Below are 26,917 nucleotides of genomic sequence, written 5' to 3' on the forward strand. Positions count from 1 at the left end.
GTCTCCTGAGATAACTTTTTCATTTTGAGTTCACAAACAAGCTCACAAGAGTGAAGTCCTTTTGAGATAGTTCTGTGCCATCCAGCTAAGCCTCTGCAGGTACCTGTAGACAATGTCAAGTGGCCTCATGCTTGGTTTTATTTGCTGATAATTCCCTCAAGTGAGAGCCTGGCTATTGAGAAATCTTCTGTGATTAGCGTGACACTGTTCTTTGACACTGTCCTGCTGGTTCTTGCAACTCCAAGTACAATATGACTGTAAACGGGTAACAGAAAGCGTGAACGACCATTGAAATTGGGATTTGCAATAGGCCATAAATACATGTACAAGATTCTTGATATCAAACAGCATAAAGCATATCAAATACCATAAAACAGATGTTTTAGCTCCTTACAGCTATGGTACTGCTTCTGAAGAGATACCGCTTTTTAAAACGGTGTTATCTACCTGCCTTGGCAGTCTATCGAAGCAATGTTATAATTCACACTTTTATAGCAAATAGCACTTCTCTTCTACAACCTTTAAGTTTCAGAAATTTTTTAGAGCCTGAAAAAGGTCTTCCAGGTGAAGTAGATAAGAGCCAAAAGGGGATCCTGCAAGCTACCTTCAACAAAGCAATGTTAGAAATAAGAAATTTGGCAATGTTGTGGCTGAAAGAAATTCTAAAGAAGTAAAACCTCAAGATAAATATAAAAATACATAAAGCCAGAAACAAAGCATCTTTTTGTATCTCCTAATCTCATTTTAAATAAGAGGGTGGGAAAACAATTTCTAGACCAAAAAAAAAAAAGTGAAATAAAATGTACATACAGATCTGTCTGGTATAGACAGAGGGAACAAGGCATCTGCTAGCATCTTGGATATAAATAGAGTGGGAAAAGGTAATGGCAAATCTCCCATTGCCTTAAAAGAAGCCAGCATTTCAGCCTTTTTTTTTTTTTTTATAGCACAGTTTTAGGCTGTTGAAGGTTGGGACTGCCTCTGCTGGGTTTGAAGTGTAGACCTAGTCTGAGGCAGTTTTGTCAGTTTTCTAGAAATGACAATGACACATGGTCAGCTTTGAAGTCCACAGCTGTTTGTTATTTAAAGGGAGACAATTCTGGTACCTGTTTTAATATATTTTTAATGCAATTGTTTGGTCCTGTCTCTCATGGCGGAGTTTGCCAAACCCTGGTCCCTGAGAAAAGGAAGGTGGGTCAGTCAGGCCATTGCTACCCATTTCAGGGGTGATGATGATGCGGGGCTTTGGCATGCACCTTGTCCCCACTAGAAGAGCAATCATAAACAAGCAGGCTTACAGTCAACCTCCTCAAATGTCAGGTGAAAGGGTGCCAGGAGCTGCTGGCACTGTGACAGGGAGCTCCAAACTGACTGCAGAGTTGCTGCAGAGGTTTGGACAACCATTGAAGCAGCCGGTATGTGAACTAGTGTGTACATTGCATGCAGCCATGCTTGTGTCTGCAAAGTAGGTGCAGCCAAAGCATAAAGTCTGTGTTGCAAAGAAAATAAGTAGAATTTATAGGAAGTAATTCTGGACCAGCAGCCTGTATGCATTCTCTTGCATTAATAAATGCCGCGTGTGTGCTGGTTTCCTGCAGGTGTAACTGGTGGGGCTGTTTGGTGCACACAGGGCAGAGAAGGAGTTCACCTGCATTTGCTGCTCTTTGGTTGCTGAGCTGAGGGCAGAGCTTTCCTCTGCCTGTTTCACAGTTGGGAGTACGAGGGCACCAGGAGGGTGTTCTCTCCTTTACCACCTTTCTCTACAGCTCTGTGTGGGTTTCTATATGAGGTCTAATGGTGAGCTTCTCAGTTCTTGAGCTGCTTTCTCTTTTCCAATTTGCTTCTTAAAAATACATTGGGGGGGTGGGGGGGTGTGAAAGGGTGAGGTTGCAAAGTTGCAACTAAATGTGAGAGTAATGAATACTACTGGCTTGCATGGTCTTTATTCGTCTGCACCACATGTAACACTTTCTAATTCAGTCTTAATGACATGATCACACACAACTCTTTCCATGAGACCTCTGCCTTGCTTATTGAACAGAGTGGATAACATTCAATTAGTGAACAGCTTTTCAATAGTTTGTATTCTTCTCATTGCTCAATGTATGGTCCTGTGCCTTCACTGCTGATTGCTATTCATCCCTTGCTCAGAAGACTTAATTGCTTATTTCTTACAGAGCTTTTCTATGGTGCTCATCACTATAATATCCCAGCGCTTCACAAATATTGTTTAATTTGTCCTTGCAGTACCAGATAAGATGAGTGGTTATTACCCATGTTTTACAGTCAAGGAGTTAAGATACAGATTAAGTCCCAATATATCCTCTGATTTGGGGTTCCTGATTTATGATACCTAGGACCACAGGGGGCAGAAGTACATGACATTTTATAGCACTTTATATGTCCAAAGTGCAATTCACATTGATTTTAGTTGCAGCTATGATTGCTTAAACTACTGCAAATCAGACTCTGGATATCATGTTGGATATTCAGGAAATGAATTCAGAGATGATATAATTAATGATTTTCTTGCTTATTATTACAAAATAAATCCACAGCAAAGAAGGAGATACAATCCTGTTCTCTAGGGCACCATTCAACTTCCTCAGGCATTGTCTTTTGCTTATCACTCTCTCTCTGTCTCTTCTTTAAGCCTCTGTAATACTTTATGTACTTTTTTTTTTTTTTTTTTCAGTAGCAAACAAACATGGATTTGAAGGAGAGGAGGCCTCTTGCCTTAGTAGTCCTGATTCAATTCATCCTCTGTCATCATTCACGTTGTCCACAGGGTATGCTAGAGGTCTGGCAAGTGAGGGGGACTTGATGGTATAGACATAAAACATAATGTAGTCAGAGACTTCTGTTAATCCATTGTGGTGATCAAAATTCAGGTTTTATGGTGTTCAGAAGTCTGGGACTTCTTACATGTTCAGCAACTACAACCCAAGTGAGGTTCTTACATGGTGGTCTTGTACAAGAAGTATTAGTGATGGTGGTTCCTCCTGAGGAAAGCTACTTGCAGCTAGGTAGTAGCAAGTTCCCTCAAGGTCTTAGGACTGTGCTAAGCTGTTTGAAGGAAGTGGATTTGGGAAGATGTAATCCAGTTTCTCTAGTACATACTGATACTTGCATTAGAGGGAGTTTATGGTAGGGTTCCTCAGACTAGTCCTTCCTTATCTATTTTATTCACACAGTTTGACATATCCCAACATGTTTAATATTTCAGTTTAATCTTTGCCCTGTATAAGTTGCTTGCACAGGTTACTGAAACACATTAGTAAGACATGGTTAACTTAGGGTCTTTTCTGAATACGTTGCAGATGTTTCACAGTACATTTTTTCTTTTTAGAAGCTATACTGAGTGTTCTGTTGTTTTGTTTCAAGCTTCCTTGTGTAACACTTTATTTACTGTTGTGTGTATCATTTCTCTGATATAGAAGGTGCACCTTAATCACTTTGTGCCTGTAGGACCATAAGAGACTGTGCATAGGTTTATGAAAAGAGCATCATTTTGCATGGATTAATTTTGTCCAGATTAGAGAGCATTATCATGTAATTGTAGAATCAGTGAGGTTGGATGGGACCTCTGGAGATTATCTAGTCCAACAGTCCTGCTCAGAGCAGGTTGCTCAGCTTCATGCCCAGCTGGGTTTTTAGCATCTGTAGGGATAGGTACTCCACAGCCATTCTGGGCAACCTGTCCCAGTGTTTGATCAACCTCATCATAAAAGCGGAGATGTAGAAGACAGAAGTAATGGTTACACCCTTCCAGTCCTTGGGAGCATCACTTGATTGTCATGACCTTTCAGAGATAATCAGATAACCTGTTAATGATACCAGACAGTTCTCTTGATGCTTGTGGGTGCAGCCCATGGTGCTCTGACTGTTTAGATGTTCCCTGGGATGGTCCTACACCTCCAAGGGCAAGTCTGCCTTGCTCCAGTTTCCCTCTTTTTTTTTTTTTTTTTTTTGCTTTTCAAAGCAAATGGATCTGCTTTGGAATTAGTTGATTCTCATCTAGAAAACGTCTCTGATTCTGAAGAATTTTTGCTCTATGAAATTGTTTTGCTTTGTCTTGATGGGCTTTGTAGTCTTTTAGTAGAAAAGTAAACAGATCGGTCTAAAGAAAGTGAGCGCAGAACAGCCAAGAGTTACCCCAATTAACTGTAAGAGGAGCTCAAGCTTCTGCATGAATCTATTGAACTGACTCATGCAGCTAGTTAATATGTGGTTGCAAAAGGGAGAAAAAAACTAAAGGGCTCTGTCAAGTTTAAATGATATTCTGCCTCTCTCAAGAGTTACTCCTGTGTCTCCTAACAGATTTTTTTTTCTGATTTCATATATATATATATATATATATATATGAAATCAGAAAATACATATTTTATTTATATATATATATATATATATATATATATATATAATCCATCTACAGATTTTCTTCAGTGGTACATCAGATGACCAGTAATAAGAACAGAAATCTGTAATAAAATTATTGTTTTAGGCAGTAGGCTTTTATGTTTATTGAAACTATTCAATGACTCTTGCCTGGTAAAGAATATCTGAAGAAATTTGGTACTAAATAAATGCCTCAGAAAATAAATGTGGGAAGGGTATATTTTAGAAATTTGTTTTACAAGTTTAGAATGTAGGCTGACTTTAAAGTCACAGGGGGAGAAAAAGTACCAAAATGGAAATAACCACTGCAATATAAAGGCAGATGTATTGTTTTAAAATACAGCCTGATGCCCACAAAGCAGAAAACAGTATAACACTGCATTACAAGAAAATTGGGATTCTTTGAAACATTTGGTACTGTTCTTGCAAGATGCTAACAAAAGTCATTATTGTTGATGTTACTGACTATTCTGAGAAACACAGTATTGTGGAGTATAATTTAATGTTTCATACCTTTTACTAAAAAAGATGTAATTATTATCGGAACTAATTCATTTGTTTGTAATTCTTTCTAATTCTGAAATCCATATCCAGTTATTTCCAGTCATTTGCAGTCATTCTGACTATTACCAGGCATAAGAACTAGACTGCAGTTTTCTCATGTGTATCCAGCTCTTCGTTTTACTTCATCTGGAAATTGTTTTATGTTGCGTTTAAATAAAGAAAAGAGCTGGACTTGATGTTTTATACTTAAGTTGCGAAACCCACTCCCTCGTTTCTTTACATGTAACAAATAAATAATGCAACTCATGTATTGGGGTAGAAAGCTGTGCTGGAAGTAGACATATGGCAAACAGTTCTTGCAACGTCAGAACAGCACTGCTTATTACAGAGCAGGGTGATGGATGATATTAAAAAAGATATTGTTACTTTCTTAGGGAGAGACTGTATGATACTGTGTGTGGGAACAGATCAGAAAAATGGAGCTGTAACTTCTTCTAACAGGAATAATTTTAACTGTAGTTTGAAGGTTTACAAACCTTTTGCATGCTCTGCACAAGTGCTCTGCTTAGGCTTTTCTTCACTAGACTGGGACAACAGTTGTAATTTAAAGCTAATGCCTGTGGGAAAGAATTGCGATAGTCCTGTACTTTCAAAACTCAGGCTTTTATGTAAGTTTTCTATAAACATTTTAGGAACCTAACTATATCATTCCATTTCTGAAAGGGCATTTTTTGTCTCTGCTATTTAGCTGTAGATGAGTATTATTATATGTATTTTCACAGACTTGTGCTCTAATTTTTTTTTTCTAAAAGTAATTACATATTTGGAGCTAAGCATTCAATTATTTATTCATTCATTTTACCACGTGGACTTAGCAAATGGACTTGTGTTAGCCTATACACCATATCATGCATGCAAATTCCACTCTTAACAATGCTGCTTGAAATTATGTAAGTGATAGGTGCTAATTTTCTCTGATACAACAGAATGATAATGATGGACTATTGGGGAAAATTAATAATAAGTACTTCTTATGTTGTGTGCACTAGCATACTAAACTATTTATAAAATTAAAAAAAAAAAAAAGACACTAACCTATTTAACGGTAATGTCTTTTACTTGCAGTCTTTTCAGTAATAACAATATGACATTATTCCTGCAATGATGGTATCATATTCAAAAATGAAATTTTCCTTGAGGTTGTACATTGATTTGTCTGGGGAGAGGACAACTGTTAAGAACTTACAAGTTGCACACTTCTAGAATTCTAGATGTTCAAGTGTTTTATAGAGCCTTGGAACTAGAACTGTTAGTTTATATTCTCATACTTTTGCAGTGTCATCGTGCAGGTACTCTGTGCTGAATGTAGGGCAGTATCCAGTCTGTCAGATACAGCAGATATGTGCAGTACATACAATTACGTGAATGTTTCAATACAGCAGCATTGAATACAGCTTTATAATATAAATTAGGGTGCTGGAAAATAGTGCAAGCACTTGGATACAGTGGTTACTCTGAAATGCATCTTTCCTTCATGCACTTCTATTTTGTGAAGGAATCCACTCCCAAGTAGAGAAAGAACACCTACCAATTATTCAATGTTAATTATTCATTCACAAGCAGAATGAGGAAGTATGACAAGGAGGAGATCTTTGACTGTTTATTAATAAAAGATCATTTGTGGAAAGCTTATGAAAAAGTGAAGGACATAAAAGCACAAGCAAAACATATGTACTAGTACATGCTCAGTTTTGTGATAAGGCATGACAGGGTTTTTGAACAGTATTTGGAGATCCTTGCTTCACTTTAGCATCCACTTTTCCACAGGTTAGAAAATGTTGCAGAAATAGAGAACTGATGGACACATCATGTGTTTGACTTTCATATCAGCTCTTCCTATTGCCATTCTCACTCTTACTGTGTTTTCCATTGCCATTCTATTAAGAACTGGTGGAAGTACTTGCTACTGTCACCATTCTTTCTGTCCTTGAAGTCTTCAGTAACAAATTCACCATGCAAGAACAAAAAGCCACCACGAAAAGAAGTGGAAAATGCTTTGTGTGCCTCTACAAGCAAAAGTGCCTGCTTGGATTCAGCAGGTAAAGACAGAGCTGAAGTACTGCTTTACAGGTAGGGTAGGGGTATTAAGTCCATATGCAAAAATCAGTATGCATGTGAATTTCTTGGAAGATTCACTTAAGATTGTCTGCCAACTGAAGGAAGTGAGGGATATGCTTAGAATTTAAACTATTTCCACCTAGATGTGGGGCAAATTAAGATTTCAGCAGAAACCAGAAACACAGAGGAGATTGGCCTCAATCATCCAGAAAGGGGCACAGAGCAGGCCACAAAAATGTTTCTTCTGTCTCCTATGTTTCTCCTGGAGCTGGAGGTGACTTCTTAAAGTGAGACTTGCCTAGACCAGTAAAGGAAGATTAGATTTAAAGTAAGAGGATACTTCAGAAAGACTCATGGTGTTCAGGCCCATCACAGAAGGTGCTGGCATGTGCTCGTGTGTGTTTTGCTTGTGTTTTTCTCCTGTGCTTTTACCATTTGCTCTGCACGTTTCCTCAGCTTTCTGGCTTGAAGGGTCTGGTAGGAGAAGGGTTTACAAATAGCAAACCCATCTGAGAATGTGAGGAATACATGTGATAAGCCAGGCACTGCCAAAATTCAGCCTAAGGGATGGACATAGGGAGCCATGTGGCTGGATCTGCAAAGGAGTAAAAATAGCAAGCTTGTCTCCAGAGGAGGGCAGTCAAAAAGGATTTGGGGGACAAGGGGTCTAAACAGGGTAACCTGCAGCAGCGCAACAGCTATTTTGTAGCATGTTTTAGTAGACTGCTCATAAACTTGGTGATGACTGAAGTCAATCTGTTGCTTCCCTTTATTTCTTTAAGATGTGAACTTTTCTCTCTTAATATATGCACTGCAGATACTGTGTTTATTCACTGTTTGGTCAGATTTATCATAAGTATCCATTTTCATTAATCAGCCTGTCAGGTTTTTTTTCCTTTTTCTTTTCTTTTTTTTTTTTCTCTCTTTCCTTTCATGGTTTGTAAGCATACTCTACCTTTTGTTTGCTAGGAACCCTTGACCCTCAACAAAACCATGGCTTCTCAGTGCTTGATTACCTGGGTTAATTTCATTTTGCACAGCTATAACTAATGGCCTTTTACAAGTGCCAGCAGCCTGACGCTGCGGGTGCCTCCTCGTGCCTGACTGTATTTGTGAGCAGAGCATTAATCACCACTCCCTGTCATGCTTTATTGCTTGATGATGAGGGTAAACTGACCACTTCCTTTTAATGAGGAAAAGCAGAGGTCAGCAGCCACAGGCTGAGCAGAGAGAGCCTCTCTTGTCACTTGCCTCAAACCTGCCACTGCCACAAAGCTGCCTCTTCACAGAGTCTGCCCCCTCATCCGCAGGCAGCAACACGTGCCCTCTCTACCACCTAACATGAATGTTTATCTTTAAAGTTCATCTTAATTGTAGATCAATCCATGTCACAGGTTTACCCAGTCAAAACAACCAAAACCACTGAGCCAGTCAGCCAGTTAAAGTCAGCGTAGTCATATGTGCGGGAAGACATTGCCAGCCTTGGCACAGTCTGCTCTAGGAGCGTCAGGTAGCTGTGATGCGTGGCTGCCATGCTGGAGCTCCCCAGACAAAACATTTTTGTGATGATTTGGTAACCCCTTCTAACCACTGTAAGCTCCATGCGTGTGGGAAATCATACTAGTGGCCACTGTGCTGGCCTGCCTGAACAGGATGAGTAGCACCGGCCAGACTCCCGCCGGCTGTGAGGTGTGCATCCCACTGCCCCCGGCTTCACGTGTGGAGGCTCCGGGGGGCACCTGGGGAGTGGGAGCGTGGAGCACGCTTGGGACCTTGAAGCCTCCTTTCTTCATCCTGCAAAGCTTTAGTGAGGTAGGCAACTTAAATGAAGTCACTGCTGTCTGTTTTCTGAGGTAAATATTTACTCAAACTCCCAAGGAAGAGCTGTGGGTTATGAGGGAGCGTACCAGGTGCTGCGGAGCTGCTGCCATGGCTTCTGTTCTCCCTCCTTGGAGGGGAGGCCGAAGGAGGAGGGGTGAAACAGGGTATGTGAGGCCTCCCTCTGTCAGTGCAGTACTTGACTGATCGCTGTCAGGTGATACAACCTTCTGGTAAAAGCAACCTGGGGTCCAAACAGTATATTTGGGGGGTCTTTCTTGCTTCCGTCAGCCTCTGTGGCTGCCACCAGCCATTTTCCTCACACCTGAGGAGAGCAGCAGAGGTGGCAGCAGGCCTGCGTCATGCTCCCCCCTGAGGCAGCCTCAGCAAAGGAGGTCCCAGGTGCCGTGACAGCTCATGGGCAGAGCTGGAGTGACAGTGTCAGGCTCAGAGTCGGGCTCGGTGCATTAATAGAGGTTTTTAATATATTTGGTCTTTTTATTTTGGCTTCAGTTTCCAATCTATAAAGTAGAGGCAGCCGTGCCATCTTCTAGGGGGATTAAGTCTCAGGTTTCCTGGTTTCAAACTTAATGGTGTAGAGAGAGGTGTTCTCTTGACTTGCTGCCCCCAGGTGGTTTTCCTCTCACCTGCTTCTGCTTATCTGGTTACCAGCCATCTGCATCCTGTCCCTTCTGCTTCTAGCCAGCACTTGCCTCTGTTTTTCCCTGTAATTTTGTCCTCCTTCAGTCATCAGCTCCCACACTGTCAGACTCTCCCGGCCATTCTCCGTTGTCCCACTGCCTGGCTTTACTTCTGTGGGGAGGCTTTCTCCTTCCAAGTCTACTACCTACCCAAAGTCCTCTCCTCACTCTTTTCGTCTCCTGGTGGCTCTTTTTTCTTGCAACCTGTGCCTCGTTCCCCTTCCCTCTGAGCACTTCCTTTGCTGTGCACCAAGATGATGATGGAGGTTTTCTGTGAGGAGTCCCCGTGCCAAGGCATCGCCTGGCACCTGGTAGAGATGGCTGGAGCACAAGCTTTGCTCAGACCTTCTGCCCTGGTCCGTGCTCTTTGTAGAAGGAAACTTTGGAGGTTGGCTGCCAGGCTTCACCAAAACCTTTGCAAATCATATCACGTACAAACTGCAACTTTTCAGTGTTTTATACTGTGATCCGTTATAATTTTAAGTGATAATGTATGAGATGGCAAAAGGCACATCTGTGGTATCAGAGCAGTGATGCTTCAAAGGGCCTGTCTCAAAGTGTGAAGGCTCTTGAGCTTCTCAAATATGTCTGCGAAAAATGTAACACGGGGGAAAACCAACATGTTTCTCCCTACCCTTATTCACAAACTTACTTTTCACTAAGCTTAGTACTTCTAGCTGATACTTTCTTAAACTCGCAAAATGAAATTCAGCCTGAGGCAGACATCCAGCATGGAAAATTTCAGCCCTAACTGCTACTGTGTGGTAAAGTTATAGGCAATAGAAAATGAGGTCTTAAAATGAGAAGTGTCAGGCAACCTTAACTACGTGTAGTCCTACAAGACCCACTGATGATAATCTGTTTTTTGACAGATTTCATCCAATTTGCAGATTCATTTTGGCATATACTATACAAAGAAAAGAAAAAAAAGTCCCTGGAGTAGGACTCTCAGGCTTACATATACCACCTTACAAGTAGTGAAAGCAGTGTTCAACCATGCAGTCATTTTACCTTCTGCCAAACCTTTAAAACTGTACTGCAGAAAGTCCATAAAAAATAGTAATATAAAATCAAGGCACTGATGCACTGAAGCTGAGAGCTGTTGACTTCATGCCAGTTCTTATCTCATTCTCATAAATCTAAATGTAGGTTCCAGGTAAATGTTGAATTATAAAAATATTACAGAAATTGTAACAGAAAGCTTGCATAAACAAAAGCCTAGGATAGCATGCCATTCAGATTTGCATATCTAACAATTTTAGTAATAAATATGGACTTTCCTGTAAACACCACAGACTTCTGTCTTGTTCCAGTTCTCCCTCTCCCATAGTTTTTCTTCTGTTAATGAGCTAAAAATCTGTCCAGGGTATTTCTCTTGACTGGAACTCTAAAATTTGTTTATTTGAAATACGAACAAGAAATGAGTTTAAGCTCAAGGTGGGTGAAGGGGGCCAGAATCAGGGAACGGACATGGTTATCTTTAATATCACATCTGTGGGAGCCTCACCTGTTGATACAGGGGCTTGGGAATCCCACATGCCCAAGCATGGCTACTGGCCTACTATGTTGTTTTGGGATTAGATAGCAAGCTACATCGAAGCAGAGCTTGTTTGCAGGCTGCCTGCAGCTGAGGCTTGGGGCTTTTTTGTTGAGATTACATGCAAAACCTCTGTGGATGGTAATCACCCGTTCCCTCGATCAGCCTCTGACAGTGTCTACATGACTTTTAAAGTGTCTTTCAGTAGAGCCCCGCTGACAGCTCAACAGTTATATAAAATGCTGCCTTTCTAAAAATCACTTCTCAGCAATGTCAGCGTGTGAGAAGCTAGGAGAATCCAGTTACTTTCCTGCTGGGATATCATTCTTCGTTTTCAGAACGATTCCACCTGGTTTACACAGTCCAGGGAATAAAGGCTCACTTAGGTCCCTTTGCTGTGATAGGACCACTTGGTACTATACGTTTGTGACAAAGACTGCCAGGACTTACGTACATGAATACCACTGTTTATTTTGATTAATGCTGTTGTCTCACAGAAAAATGAACTTTGGACACGTGAATAAGTCTTTCTGTTATCAGCAATAAAAGGTAAAATCACAGGCAATACAACCTCCTTCTTTTATGGTAGTTGTTAGGCATAATTCATTCTTGGGAGGTTTTCACTGGTGTATAACCTCTTTTTTTTTTTTTCCCCCTTAGTTAATCTTATTCTCTGCACCAGGTCAAAATCTTCATATGTTCTTTATTCTCAAAACTAGGCACATGCTTAAGCGCCCAAGGCGTAAGTGCTTAAGGCACATGACTGAATCAAAGACTTGAACTAGGCTGTTATCATTTCCCGTCTTTAATTATCAGAGAAGTTACAGACGGGTAAAGGACTACTTTAAATTTTCTTGGTAAATCACTCCCTCCGGCTTCTAATCATTTCCGTTCCACTTCTCTGGACTTCCTCCAGTTTGTTTATATCTTCCAGTAATGAAGTGCCTGAACTGCATACAATATTCCAGGTGTGGCTGCAGAAGAAATGCATAAAGAGAGCACTGTTATGCCAACCTACTCTGTTGTGTAATTCTCCTACAGAAGGAACGAGAGATGTTACAGGCATTTTGTTCTCTTCTGCATTACTCGTTACATCTAAATTGTCCTGTTATCTAGGTGTCTCTCAATGTTGCTGCTTTCCAAATTTTGCTGTATTGTTCACTCTTTTTTTTTTTTTTTGAATTACTCCCTTGGTACATACAGTAGCATTTTATTACTTGTTTCACATCTTTGCTTCTAATTTCTCTATAGCTTTTTGTATTATTTCTCCATCCGCACTTACACTGGCAACTCCTCCTCCTCTCTTCCTACTTCCAATGAAAAGATCAAAATAAGCAGTAGTCCCTCTGATACTCCACAGGATGTCTTCCCAATGTGATAAACTGTCAGCATTTGGCAGTGTCTTAATCTCAGCAGGAATTGGCTGTAGAATTTTTTTTTAATGGCAAAACTGGTATAGGGTCTCCTCACCGAGTAAATCTTGCCAAGTAATAACAATTAACTGGATGTTAGATTTCTTGCTTACTGTATAAACAGCATTTTTCAGGTGAGGAATTAGACTATAGTGGATGGGAAATGTAGTGGATAAAATGAACTGGGCATTGTGCATCAGTGAATAAATAAAATACATTTCTTGCATGAGTGCATCTCCAACAGTATTTCCATATCTGTGTATTTCACCCTCTAAAGTAAGCATTTCTGATCTGTTGGCTGGCTCAACATCTTCAGGGACTATTACCTTAGAAATAACAGGGGTCCCAATGCTCCTAGAAGCAGAAAGAGGATGCTGTGCCCAGAGGGAACTGCCAGCGCTATTTTTTTCTGCAAAGAAATAGCTTTTTTTTTTAACACTTGTGGCCTGATTTCCCCTTTTACTTTGTGTAGACAATTACACATGGGTAAAACCGAGGTAAAGCACTGTCATTCCTGTCCTGCAGAGCCTTATGCTTGCTTTGCACAGGTATAAATGGCCTTGGACTCCTGGTCTAGTTTCAGCTCTGCGTTGCTAAAAAGTCTACCACAGGAGAAAGCATGGACCTTCAGACAGTCTAAGAAAGTGCGTGGGGCTGATGGTGTGCTTCTCTCAGTGGCCGGAGAAGCACCACGGAGGCATCATCTAGTTGTATGCTCTCCTGACCACAACCTACGTGCTCTGCTTTCCAGCTTTTCTGTGCTCTCCTTGAACTCATGCTTTCCATGCTTCTAAACAATTTATTCTCTCATTGTGCTTGCTGGGTTATGTGGCTGATGAGGAAAACTCAAGACCAGGGCATAGGTGATGGCTGGAAAAAACAGAGGTCTTCTGTACCAGCTTCTCCAGACTTAGAGGAGCTGTGATGGCAAGGTAGGTCAGGTTCAAGTTATCCTTTTGTATCATCTATTCTGTTTCAGAAAGTAGTTCGCTTCTGCACTTTATTTTTTATTAGAACTGTTTTAACCTTGGTCTTCCGGTAACTAAAAGTCCGTCTGCCTCTTGGAAAACCCCCAAACCCAACAATGACCAATCTTTCCATGTAATTTCTTAATTATTTCTGCATGTGAGTTTTGGCAGTGCTCCAACATTTGAAATCATTATGCTGCTTCGGAGTGCAAATAAGTGGGACTGGATTAATAAATTGTATGAAACATGGTGCCACACTTCATTATAATCCACTTATCAAAGTGGAAAAAACCTTTTAGTACATAAAGTGCATCTGCTTTTAATTTTCATTTTGATCTTTTCTTTGTGTGTTTTCAGACACAAGTGTACCTTTTCAGGGAGGCTTTTAATACTGCTGCCTGTCAGTTTCAAAGTTGCTTCTGAAGATGGCAAAATGGAGCTTGGAAACTCAGGATGCGTTAGGAAAAGCAAAGGACTGGACTATCCTCTTATGATAAGAAACTGGGGTTCAGTACATCATGCTGAAATCTGGCATGAGTAGAAAGCAGATCAGATTTTTAATGCTAGTGACCTTTTCAAAACTTCCTTTTTTTTTTTTTTTATTATAAAAATTCAAGTTTTATCACCTTTACTTTCAACTTATGCTCCAGACAAGTGGAATTTTGCCTTTAGTCATTATCATTTTTCAAAGATACAGCAACTGCTTTTGATGCTGCTAGTGAAACCTGCCATTTACTGCATATAAAAGTATGTTGTCAGCCCAGTGAAACTGAGGTAAGCTTGTACAAGGCTTTGTATTAAATGACCACCATCCTCAATCACCCATTGGCGTTGTTGACCTTGCTTTACTAGCCGGAGATGATGGTTGTTGCCAAAGAGACTGGGCTTTGGTAAAGACTAACCTGTATCTCATTTTAGTAGGAAAAGTACTATATTTTATTAAGGTTAACCCAAAGAATTTTCATGCTGTTCTTACTATTCTTGTAAGCAATGACGTCTCAGTTCACATGAGTTTTATTAAATAGCGCATTGCAAGAAACAAAAATTAATTCAATCTGCTTAATATTACCGGAATTTTAGTTGTTGAGATTGAATTAGAACTGTAAAAATCTGTGTTCATGACTCCTGAGAGGTTAAATGTGAATAGACTGAGGAGTTTTTTATTTTATTTTTTTAATGTGAATGCAAAGAATAAGGATTTATACCAATGAAGGAGCAGCTACCCTAATTCATGGGTGAATTCTGGATATAAATTAAATCCTAATTGGTCTTTAGTTTTTACTGAGCAAAACAAATTTTGCAACAGCAATTATGTCAATTAGGCAGAATGATCTTTGAAAGTAGAATGGAATAATTCAGTTTATGCCTTGGTGATGCTGTAATTATGCCTTGTGATGACTTTTATCCTGTTGGTCTAGGTCTGTTTTTTCAGTTTTGTTTCCAGTGGCCACTGTCATTCAGGCTGAAATTTGTCATACTTGTTTTTACCTAAATATCCCTTTTCTCATTGTGAAGGAAAGGCATGATTCCTTTTAAGATCCCACTCTGACGTGCAAATTGCCTGCAAAATTTGGTATGCTTTAATAGATGACTTTTTAAGACTCAGTAATGACTTCATAGGCATTGAAAATGATACAGCGTGTGAATTGAGTTATCCGTAGTTTTAGTTATTCAAGCCCTGAGATGATTTCCTGAGATGTGCAAAACATCACCAGTGGGTGACACCAGGGCTTTCTGCCTCAGCACAGAAATGTGTTTTCCCTGTAGCTTTCCCCCAGCTCACTGATTCTGGTGCTGTAGTCGGATCCAGCTTGGCTGGCTGAATGGGATCACAGGAGCATCACCAGCAAGATGAGGGGAGCTGTGCTAAAACTTGGCAGAACTGCTTGAATCAAAGCCTTGCCTGTGTTTTTGCTGGTGGATGAATTCTTGCTCAGCCTCTCAGGCTGGGGTGAATAAGCAGAGGGTGAAGTAGCAGTTTCCAGGGGCATGGGAGGGATGCCATGATCCATTCAGAAGCTGCTTTTCAGGGGGCTGTGAATGATGACTGTAGGCAGGGCTACCCAGCAAGCTTGACCTAAATTCGGGGGAAAGAGGCCTTGGACCCGTGGCTCTCTGGTACAGCAGCCTGGAAACTCTGTACCAGCTTCAGGGGGTTCTTGCAGAGACCCAGTCATCTCCTTAAAGACTAAAGTAGGTATCGTGATCAGTGTAATATCCTTTCTGGTACCTGATTCTACTTCTGGTTTACATTTAAGAGTAAACATGCTGGGAAATTTCATTATAATCATCAAATGTTCTGATATGCCCTCGTCCTCTTTCTTCTGACCATTTCTTCAGCCTTACCCAGAAGAACACAGAGCTGAGGTTCCCGGTAAAGATAAATAAGTGCATAGATAAATTGAGAAAATAAACAGGAATACTTTTACGTATTTCAAAGGGATAAAGCAGGCTCCTTTTTAAACACGCAAACAAACCCAGAAAACTGTTAAGTTCACCTCAGTGAGCATCTAATAGTACTTTGGTCAATGTTTCTGTGTTTGTGATCTCAAGAGATTCTGTTAAAAGCCTCTGACTGTATTGCTTTCAGCCTTTAAAAGAGAATTATTAGTGACCAGGGTTCCAGAGGAAAAGATCTGTCAATGTATGTGCTGGCCATATTTTAAATTGTTGCCATTATTCATAATAATATTCATTTTTATGGATTTAGCATATTTCCAGTCTGATCTGTAGTAAACTGTACATGAAAAATGGAAGAGAAAAATATGCTTTGAAGATAATGTGTCATTCACACAGAATAAAATTTATAATCTGCTGAACGTGCTGACTGCAAGAACACTGTGGACTTGAACTTCTTTGTTTTTTTGCAAACAATTTGAGTAGTTACTTTAAAAAAAATTAACAGAATATTTTCACTGAGATCAAGAGTTGGGAAAAGTTTTACTGCAGAAAAGAAACAACCTTTTTTTTTTTTCTGTATCTTATATAAATACCATGAATCTCATTGAAGGGGTCCACCTAGAGTTCCAAATAACAAAATGTAATTGACAAACCCAGGGTTAACACTGACTGTGTGCCTTGATTTCCCATGTCTGCCCAGTGAGAATAGAAGCTCTTCCTTAGTTTGCCCTTTCAAATGATTGCAAAGAGAGTTTGATACGTGCCTGAGTGTGCAGACTAAGTGGCTCAAGATAGAATCTCTCCACTCAACTCCCAGGCCCTGCATACACTTAAAATATGAATATTTTTATGGAGGTGAATATTTTCAGTAGAGTGTTCACCTCAGGGAGCCATACCATCAGCTACGCATCCTTATGTTACGCAGCAGTGATGCATGTTCCAGAATGCAGCCCCCTCATCCCCCTTAAACCTTCCCTTAATTGAACTTTATATTTCACACAGATCTTACATCACAGCATGTACTTCCTAAAATCTGGTTGTAACAGTGAAGCATGGTGAGCTCGTTGTAGAGCAAGACACAACATCATGTATGTGAGTGCAGCAGAATAGTTGACAGTTCGTATCAGTAAAAGTGGAAGGATATTTCGGTTGCAGTTTGGCTTTCAAATAAGCATCATGCAAAAAAGCATTTGCTGTCCATCTATGCCATGCCTTGTACATTGAAATTTTCCATTGAAGTGCACGAAAATTTGTAGTATGTCAAGAATGCCTTATCAGATTTTTAGCATGGGAAAGCAGAAGCAGGCATCATGCATGCAACATGATCTCTTGTAAATCTACCATGCATACTGCTCTGCAGATAACAGAATTTAGAGGCTTCAAAATTAGTCTTCATTTAAAATTCAAACCAAAATGAAAAATTGGAAACTTGCAGAAGAATAAAATGCTATAAAATATTAGATATCTGAGTTTGTCAAAACAATATCATCTGAACCTTTAATTGTGACTCTGTCTTACTGTATCCAGTGTAATCTAAAATCAAAAACAATTGAACAGAAAACTGACTTCAAAACAGAAACAAAACGATTTAGCTCTGTAACAGGATATTTTGGTGTTTGTAGATATTTTTTCTTGGTTTTCCTCCTAGCCAGATTTCCAATGCAGTGTGATTTCACTGGATCTGAAATGCTTTGCAAGAATCAGATACTTTGCCTATAAAATATGTTTTTTTTTCCTCTTCCTTTTCTGTGCTATTTAGTATGATTCAACATTTCTGCATAAAAAGAGATCTACCGTGTAGTTAAACTCCTTTTGCAGAGCATCCACCATGCTGCACGGTCAGGTTTAAATTTTGATCATGCTGAACCAAGAGCTGCTTTGTTGGCTGCTCTGGGCTTCGGGAGACCCCAGCTCTCCTCCTCACCCAATTGTTGGCATGGCTGCTTGGTGCAAATTCTGTCTCCATCGTGGAGATGCAGGTGGGACCCCAAAGCCCAGCGCGTGGAGGAGCCCTGGGGATGGTTGCAGCCCAGGTTTTCTCCAAGTTTCAGCCTGGGGCGTATCTTGTGCCAGTGGTCAGTCCCCCTGGATAACAGGGTGGCTGGAACTCCCAGGCAAAGACTTTGAGAAGCTTTCCAAAGTTGTGCAGCATGTTCTAAGCATGACACAAGCAAATGCACATCTCAAATAATAGAAATTTATGTGTGTTTTCTTTCTGACTTGTCTCACTGTTGTTAATAAGAGTTCATCTCTGCTGGATGGTTTCTCCTGCAGAACACTAGCCTCTTTTAGGCTACATCCCGGGCTCCCTTGCCAAATTTCCTCTCTCTCCTTGATCCCTCTCATCGATGCCCTTTCAGTCTGCTTAAAATAGTGAGTGAGAACGATTTTTATAACTTCTCATCTCCTTTGCCAGGATCACCAGACATACCAATTGTTTGTGTTAACCTGGTCTCAGCCCAGTGTGAAAGCAAGTTTCCTGAGGGGGAAGCAGGAGACAGCCTCCATATCGAAATCGCCAGAGCACTGAAATCTGCCCTCTTTGATATGCACGGGGAGAGCACAGTAGTATGGCAACTTGAAAACTTCCACGTATCGTATTTCCCTAGCTGTTGCATTAGCTATTCACTGATGGCTAAACCTGGGGAAAGCATATTCCCTCTTTTGGCTGCAGAGATTTAAAGTAGACGTTTGCATGCAGTCTCTATCGATAGGCAGCTGTGATGCTGTAAAAAAGCACCAGAGGGGACACAGCACTCCCTGCTTCACTTCCAGAGAGAAAGGAAATTGGCTTTATATCCATAGTCACCATGGGTGGAAGCACTGGTGCTTCATCTTTCCTTTCAAACTTCAGCTTTCTGGAGGAAACGTGTGGTAGTCCATGCACAGGGTGTTTGATCATAATGCAATCCCCACCTGAGAACGACCCGCAGCTCTTTCTCGGGGATGCTTGGAAAGAATTGGTAGCGTGCGTTTCAGTCGGTACCATGTATAACATGGTAATGAGAAATAGTAGTTAAGCACAAGGTATGAAGCATATAGAAAATTTAGAAAAATAGCGTGTTGCTGGAGTTAGCAGACTGTTCTCACTATTTGAGCACCAAGTAACTGATGTGCCCATGCTTTTAAAAGTGCCCTAGCTGGATTCTGTGGACCCTGCAGCAAGCGATGCTGTTGGGACCGTGCTTTTATCCATATCCCAGCTGGTTTTGCACTACTTTGCTTGGGTGTATGAAATGAGGTGTGACCTTTGACTGCAGTGAAAAAGCGCCCTATGAAATGCCTAGTTACAGGTTGAGCGGAGGAAATGATGCATCTGGAAGGAAACAAACAACCTGGAGAAACAGTCGTGGGACAGGAGAGGGGTAGAGCACTAAAGATGAAAGTAGATAAGGGAGAAGGATGGGTGAGAAAATAAACTTTACTGAAGGAAAGAAACAAAAGGGCGGGGGAAGGAGAATTACAAAATTATAACAAAAAAAAAAAAAAAAAAAAAGTAGATAAATGAATCCACTAATATAAATGGCTAAAAAAAAAATGGGGAGCTGTCTTTGGGTCTAGAACTAGCAGGAGAACGTGAAGCGAGCAGGGAATACCCCAATGTGGTGAATACTTTTCCAAAATCAAAACAAATCTTAATCAAGTCTTCAACTGAGAAGGATGTAGGCTGTACCAATGCAATAAGCACAATTGGTAATAATTACCATAATGGATCAATATTGTTGTCTTGAACAACTGACAGATACAACCTTTGCCTGCAGCCGAAAAGCGTTTGGTCTGGGGTGGTATGGCCAGAAGAGTAGAGCTGTGGAGTGATGAAGGAGATAGACCCTGAAGTGGGTCTGAATTTTGGGAAACCCTGAGATCAATATCTGAACCGCAAACCGTGAGCATTCACTGTATAAAATGAAAGGGCAATATTCATATCTCAGTTCTGTACCTTGTCTGCAGCATTTATAAGCTTATTCTGCATTACTCATAAATCTTAGCGTGAGGAACCGAGTTTATTAGTTTACAGTGGTCAGACCAGACTGGTTTAAGCAGAGCTGAGGAAGTTAATTACTAAATGCTTCAGGTAGGTCTAGCAATGAGTAACCAACCGCGGAGAGGGACCCGCCGTGGCCACAGCCCCGGGAGCTGCAGCGGGGAGGAGGGGGCTGCGGCTGCGCTGGGACTGCAGCTCGGGAGGGACTGCCCTAATCTGTTTCCCAGGTTGTTCGAACCAGTTCAAGAGCAGTAAAACAAGGTTATGTAATTGACATGTGATGTAGCCTAAAATAGTGACTGCAAACATAGGCTGCTGTTGCTGGGCAGTTGTCAACTGCTAAAAAAAAAAAAAAAAAAAAACAACCCCTCAACTGTGTAACAAATGGACCTTTTAAATGAAAATGCAGTTCTGATTTCCATTGAATAGCAGGCTTTTTACTTCACTTTTTTTTTTTTAATTGTAAGGAATAGAGGCTGTGGGAAAACTGAAATTTTGAAAGAGATTCATCTTACTGTACTTATCATGCTGATTTATTTGAGAGTACCTACGGTGGATTGTGAAATAAAAACCTCAGGTATATGCAGTTTGTTTCTTCAAAGTGCAATGTAATTCCTTTGAAAGAGAAAATCCTTCTTTTCATATGGGAAATTATTGTGACAAGTTGTAGCAGGAATTTTATTTATATTTGATCTATAAAAAGAAACAGTTTATTTTTATTAATTACAAGAGCTTATGTGGATTACAGTAGTAACAACAGCTTCACAAAATATGCGAAGGTCTCAGAGCTGGCTGAAAGGAGCACATCACATAGCCCCGAGAGCATGGACAAGAAGAGGCTGGGATGTGCAGGAGGCAACCCCCTTCATTAGGTCCATGCCAGCAAGCAGGAATTCCCGACACAAAGTTCTGTTTGCTGACCAGATACTGCCAAGGCGAGAGGCATCCTTTCCTCCTACTGATTATCTGCCACAGGTTTTTTGTGTTTCCTTCAGCAGAGAAAAGTGGCTGCAGGGGCCAGGCTTGTGCCATCGAGGGGCTGGTGCATAAAGGGGAGGGATGGAGATGAGCAGTAAAAAATGTGTATGGGATTGAGGGGCTCGTAGTGTAGAAGTATAGACATTGAACCCGGATTTTTTTCTCCTCTGTCATTCACTAAGATAATGGGTGGTTCTAGTAGCAGCAGGAGGGTCTTCAGATGAGCTTCCCTGTGCCGAGGAGGCCAGGTAATAGCGTTTAACACCTCTGCGCACCTGCTCGAGCCGGTGCTGGTCAGCATTCAAATCCCTAAGACTTTTATTGTGTCCTTGTCATTGTGGGCAAGGGGCTATGGGGACATCCCAGCCCTGGTGCTAGCCCAGAGGCTCCAAAGGGATCATAGCCCTGATGGGCAGCTCCAGGCTGTGGGGCTGGAGGGGAATTCTGGCTCCTTCAACCCCAGGCTGGCCCCTGCTGCAGGAAGGCAACTTTGCCTTAGTTTTTTGAGTTACTGTATTAATTCTCTTTGTGGAGGGAGAAGGAAAGTTTGTGAATTGCACATGCATTTTGATATGCTTCAGTGAGATGCTATTTTAGAAGTTGAGCTTTTTTAAAGCTTGTTCTGCTTTATTTGCTCCTTAGCTGCCGCTCCTGTTTTCTCACTTTCCCCTCCTTTTGCGAGGCTTCCTCAATCGCGCCTTTGTTTGGGGTCCCAAAACTCGCTGCTGTTTTCGAAGCCAGCTCTCGGACTTTCCCCTCGCCTTTCCCAGGGGATGCTGCAGTGGACGCGTAGCCCCAGCCGTGGAAAGAGAGCATCAGCTCCCGGGTGAAGGCGGGCAATGCCTCCAGCACAAGGCAGGGAACGAGGCAGTGGGGCTGCAGGAAAGGAGCTGGGCAGCGGAACGGAGCCCAAACGAGCATGAGTCAAGCAGGCGATGCGATTGCCAAACGACAAATGTGGTGCAGGATTGTATTAGCAGGAGCGTTGTGTGCAAGGTGCAGGAAGTAACCATGTTATTGTGCTTAGCGGTGGTGAAACGCAGCGAGCGGAACGCGGCCAGTTTTGGGCGCTACGTTTTATGAAAGAAAGCAGAGAAGAATAAGAGGGATGATGACAGATTTAGGAAACATGACCTGTGAGGAAAGATTGAGAGAACTGGATTTGTTTAGTCTAGCAAAGAGTTGGGGAACATACATTTTTCGATAAGCATGAGATTGTTGTAAAGGAGATGACAGTCTATTACTCTGTGTGTCTTGGGGGGAGCGCTAACTTCTCTCTCTGTTGCAAAATATTCCTGCTTAGGTTAACTGCAAAGGGAAAAAATACAGCCTAAAGGCTCACTAATCACTGGCCTAGTCACATGGTTTGCAGGGAAGTTGCAGAAAACCTTTCCTCAGAAGGTTCGTAGGCAAATTTAGAGGGGTGAAAAAAATCTGCCTGAACTATGAAGCTAGTCTTATCTTGCTTCCATGAGTGGGCTTGAATTAAACAGTCTTTGGATCCTCTTCCAGCACTACGCTTTTTTCTTCTTTCTTTTTTCTTTCCTTTTTTTTTTTTTTTTTTTTTTTTATACGACGTTTAACACTTGATCATAGTAGTTGCTATTTTAACAAGAGAGCAGAAATGTAGAGGACTTAGTAATGACTTGCAGTTCCTGACTTAGGCTTTGAAAAACTTTAAGAAAAAAAAAAAAAAAGGCAGCAGAGAGAACATGTGGAATATTTCACAAACTGCTGTAATTTTCTAATTTTGCCTTAGACAGTAACAGAAATATTACTGGCAAGAAATATTTAGACCCCGTTCTGACTGCGGACTTGCATGGCTTGATGTATCATGAAGAGTGCAGTAGCGCTCTGCCCGCATATATGAGCTCATCTGAGCAAGTCGCTTTTTGGGACTGGTGGTTCAGTCATTATGCTGGAATTTTAGAGTGGATAAAGGCACAACTGATGCTGCAGGTTTCTACTGCAGCCTTATTTGGGCAGTAATTCATAGGCCAGATAAGAACTGCTTTTTTTCCTCCCCCCTTCTGAATTTTGCTTGTTCAAGAAAATGCAGTTCAAGACTCAACTTCACGAGTACTTCCTTTTTTTTTTCTTTCACAGTCCTATAAAATCAGGGAATCAAAGACTTTTAAATGCTTTTCAGTTCTCTCATCTGTGAAATATTTTTGTGTGTGGTTTAGTATGTGTCTTCCTGTGGTATATAGTGACACAGTAACCTGAAAAGTGCAAACTCAAATATTCCTTCAGCTGTACCATGACTATGACAGACCTTTATTTCTTCTTAGTATGTAACAGCCTAGTACCTATTCATTATTTATTTTGAACAGGAAATTTTTCTGGTATCTTTTGTATCTATGTATTTTAAATGGAATAGGAATTACCTCATATAAATGCACTTAATGAGGGCATATATAAAAATCACTTTCATCTTAATGCATTAGCACATGGGAGATGAGGATTTGATATCTACTCTGTCGCTTTCCAGCCCACTTGTGGGTGATTAAACTGGATAAAAAGAATAACCTGGGTTAAGCGAAGCACAAGCTATGCAGAAAGATCAATACGCTGTTTGAGAGGGTTAGAGATCTAGCCACCACAAAAGCAACAGCCTCCTTGTAGGATGATCTCCATCACCTCATTGAGAACCTGAAGAGCCCAGGAGGTCTTGAGAGAGTCACATCAGTCTCAGATGTGTAGGTTTTGTTTTATTTTGAAGTTTAGGGGCATGAGTGAGGATCATGCTACAGGAATGGAAGATTCTGATTCATTATGAGAGTCTTTCTTTACTAACTTATTTTTCAAAATCAGTTTTATTTCAGAAATATTTTGATTGCATGGAAATCTGAAGCTTTTCTCATAATAGGTGATGATAAAAAAAATCATTTTCAGGTGAAAAAATTTTCTTTAGTATGTGATACTGTACTCTACGTAGAAGGTTTGCCTAAATACTGATCTCTTTTTTAAGGGTTTTCAAGTTATTTTGATTAACGTAAGTTTTAAGATGGCCATGATTATTTAATTAATAAATACAAGAAAATAAAAGAAATTTGACGATCTCTCTGATCTACAGAAGACATTTGCTTACTAGAAAAACTACTTACAGATTTTGTACCATATGTTAGCATTCAGAGATACACGATTCAAAAACTGAGGAGCCTTTACTAAATTATGTTTTCTGAAATTATTTAGCCTAGAGTTGATGGGTTAGAAAGTAATAATTACAGGCTACCTAAGCCGTTTGAAGGGTGACTTATGGAAGTAGTCAGCTATAGTGGGAGGATTCCTTATGAAGTCACCGTGTGACAGTGATCGAGGCACATAAACGTTTCTACAATATTTAAGAACGTGACCCAAGTAATTATTGTGGAGTACATAAATGTTAACCTCTTTTTATTAAACTCATTAGCTTTTGAAAGCAGTAATGAAAAATGTTGACTTAACAGGTGTACAGTTTCGTAGAACAAACTGCCTTCAGGGAGATTCTGCAATGGGGTTCATTCTGCAGCATTAGAGCTGACTTGTCATATTAATAGCCTGCACCCGCCTGTGAAAGCCTAAAAATGGTATTGCAGTACTCTGTGATGTACAAAGGACATTGTATGAGCACTGAACAATCGTACTTACATTCCTCACAAAAAAATAGCCGTTTTTCCCTTCTCTCCACGAATTCAGTATAAGAATCCAGATACCAGTGTTTGTAAAGATATAGAAACCATCTTTATGCTGTGTATCGTTATTTTAAACACTTGTGTTTTGCACTTTAATTTCACTTTCATGCTGCTGCTTCTTTAGGAGATGTGTTCAGTACAGAGCAAAAATGCAAATAGGAATTAAGCACATTCTTCTCTTCTGTATCTGGTTTTTGTACAGATCGCTCCATACTATAAACATTACTTGATAAGCAGGTTTTCAGTCTGTGATTAGCTAAGAATTTTATCTTTTTATTATTTTAGAGGCCTACTTAAAGATCAGCTGATGGATATTGATGTTGTCACTAAATTATTGTTCATCTTGAACTTGTCTGGCATAACTTCATGAGCTTCATTTCATGAATTATCTTGCCCACGTTTTATTGGTTTTTGGCAGTGCCATGGTGCTAGGTGAAGTCCCTTAATAAAAGCACTGACTTGTCAATCTGCTTGGTGGTTAGACATCTAAAGCATTATTATCTAAGTGACAATAACTTTGTGGTATTACAGTAACACTTTGCTTACTCAAATAAGGTTGAACCAATCTTTGTGTGAGATGCTCAGTGAAGAGATGCAAGAAATAGCCCAAATTTGAGTTCACTGTCTAAATAGATAACGTTGGGTAGGGGTGAAAGGAAGTCAGATGTAGAGATAGAGAATTACTTATCTGAAGTTGTAAGGCAAATTCCTGAAAGAACCTAAAATAGAAGCCAGGTCTCCTGTGTCCCATGAATATTCTCTTTGACTTTCCCCGAGGAGGCATTTGTGTATTGTGGAAAATGTCTTGGCAAAAATATCTTAAACCTCTTGTTCTGCAGCAGCTTTGTCCTCTTATTGAGCCTTTGTCCCGTTATTGAGTCTTTGCTTCCTCTTCCCTGTATGCACCAGCCTCTTGCACCGCTGTCACTTGCTTCAGTTGTTGGCATGGACATTCATGCTCTTTGTCCAGTTCTTGGTTTTCTTCACAACTCATCATCATTTGGGTTTTGGCTTAGGAGTCTCTCTATTTTGTTCCTCATTGGTGTAACTGCAGTTGCAATCCTAATGTTTTCCTCTGTCTTGTGTGTTTTTGTTACTGACTTGTGTGTAGTTTATGGACTAATGAGTTTCTTACCTTCTTTCTAAAATGCATCTCCCCAGGGCTTGGTAGTTCTCTGGTGCCAGCTACATGCACCTGCAGCACACTGTTGTATTTTACACTGGACTATTTTTTCAAATTTCAGGTGCTGGCAAATCCTGCAGCATTGTACTTCTGTGAGCTGTGTCCTTTACTTTCATCCTTCTGGAAGCTCTTTGTATCACTTTTTGTCACATCTGCTGCAAGCTGCTTGTTGTGGCCGCCCTGCATCCCAGTGTGCCACCTCTGGATTCGGGCAGCTCAAATAAACTTCCTCTTTCTTTTCCTGTCATGCTGCACTAACCCCTTGTGGCTTCCTTTCTTCCACATCCAATTCAAGCACCTTATTTTGAAAAGTCCATGTATGTGGTGCTGCCCTTGCCTGGCACACCGCATCCATTTGCTCTACCTACATTACTCCCACAAAGCAAAACTCCTTTTGAGTCTTCAAGTTGTTAAATGCCAGCCTATTTTCCTTCTTGCCATGTATTTCCCTTCTGCTAAATGTTGTGTATTAAATACCTGCTGTCTCTTCATGAATGTTTCTGTGGGGCTTTACAGAACTGAAGTAATATGTTGTGATTTAAACCTGCTTTGGTAAACCCTTCAGAAATCTGCTATATAGAAGAAGGTATTAAATCAGAAATCAAGCACTCTGTGAGCTGGTTAAAGAAAATGGAGTATATTCAGAACATGAACTTCCACCTGGCGTTTCTGCCTCAGGTTGTGAACTTCTTTGACACGAGACTGGCCCTTGGGTTTATAACAAACTAAGAGTTGCTGAGCTGCTTTGTTGTACTGCATATGTAAGGATATTTGAAAAAAAGATCAAACCAATCATTTGTTGTATGAAGAAAAGAAAAAAAAAAAAAGTGAAGTCCTGCTTGGATGAAAGAGCTCTTTCCCAAATTAAGCAGAAGAAAAGCTCATAGTAAGGCCCGTGATAAGTTACCAAGGTTATTGGGAAGACCAAAGAATGGGATTGGGAATTTCTGCATTAATAAGAAACCCAAAGTGACTGCAAAATGAGAGGAAAAGAAATGGGAATTATTTAAATACATACTCTAATAAAGCATTTTGGTTTTTGGTTCATTCAGGACAGCACAATTATCTGTGTGCGGGAAGGAACGACTGCATAATTGATAAGATTCGGAGGAAGAACTGCCCAGCCTGTCGATTACAGAAATGTCTGCAAGCTGGAATGAATCTAGGAGGTAAGTAGAATATTAATAGTTTGGTCTCTTAATTTGATTAGGCAAAAATATTGGAAATGTGCAGCCTTTTTA

General features: G+C 40.5%; 1 protein-coding gene across 6 annotated transcripts in view; it reads left to right on the forward strand.

Annotated features, from left to right (window-relative positions):
* NR3C2 (nuclear receptor subfamily 3 group C member 2) overlaps positions 1-26,917 on the forward strand; it is a 202,529-nt gene that overhangs the window by 119,519 nt on the left and 56,093 nt on the right. For all 6 annotated transcript variants that reach the window (XM_072037403.1, XM_072037404.1, XM_027456675.3 and 3 more), the window contains one exon: positions 26,729-26,845. In XM_072037403.1, the coding sequence (XP_071893504.1) occupies positions 26,729-26,845 (117 nt within the window). The remainder of the gene's footprint in view (positions 1-26,728; positions 26,846-26,917) is intronic.

The sequence above is a fragment of the Anas platyrhynchos genome, chromosome 4 (assembly GCF_047663525.1).
Source record: "Anas platyrhynchos isolate ZD024472 breed Pekin duck chromosome 4, IASCAAS_PekinDuck_T2T, whole genome shotgun sequence".
NCBI lineage: Eukaryota > Metazoa > Chordata > Aves > Anseriformes > Anatidae > Anas > Anas platyrhynchos.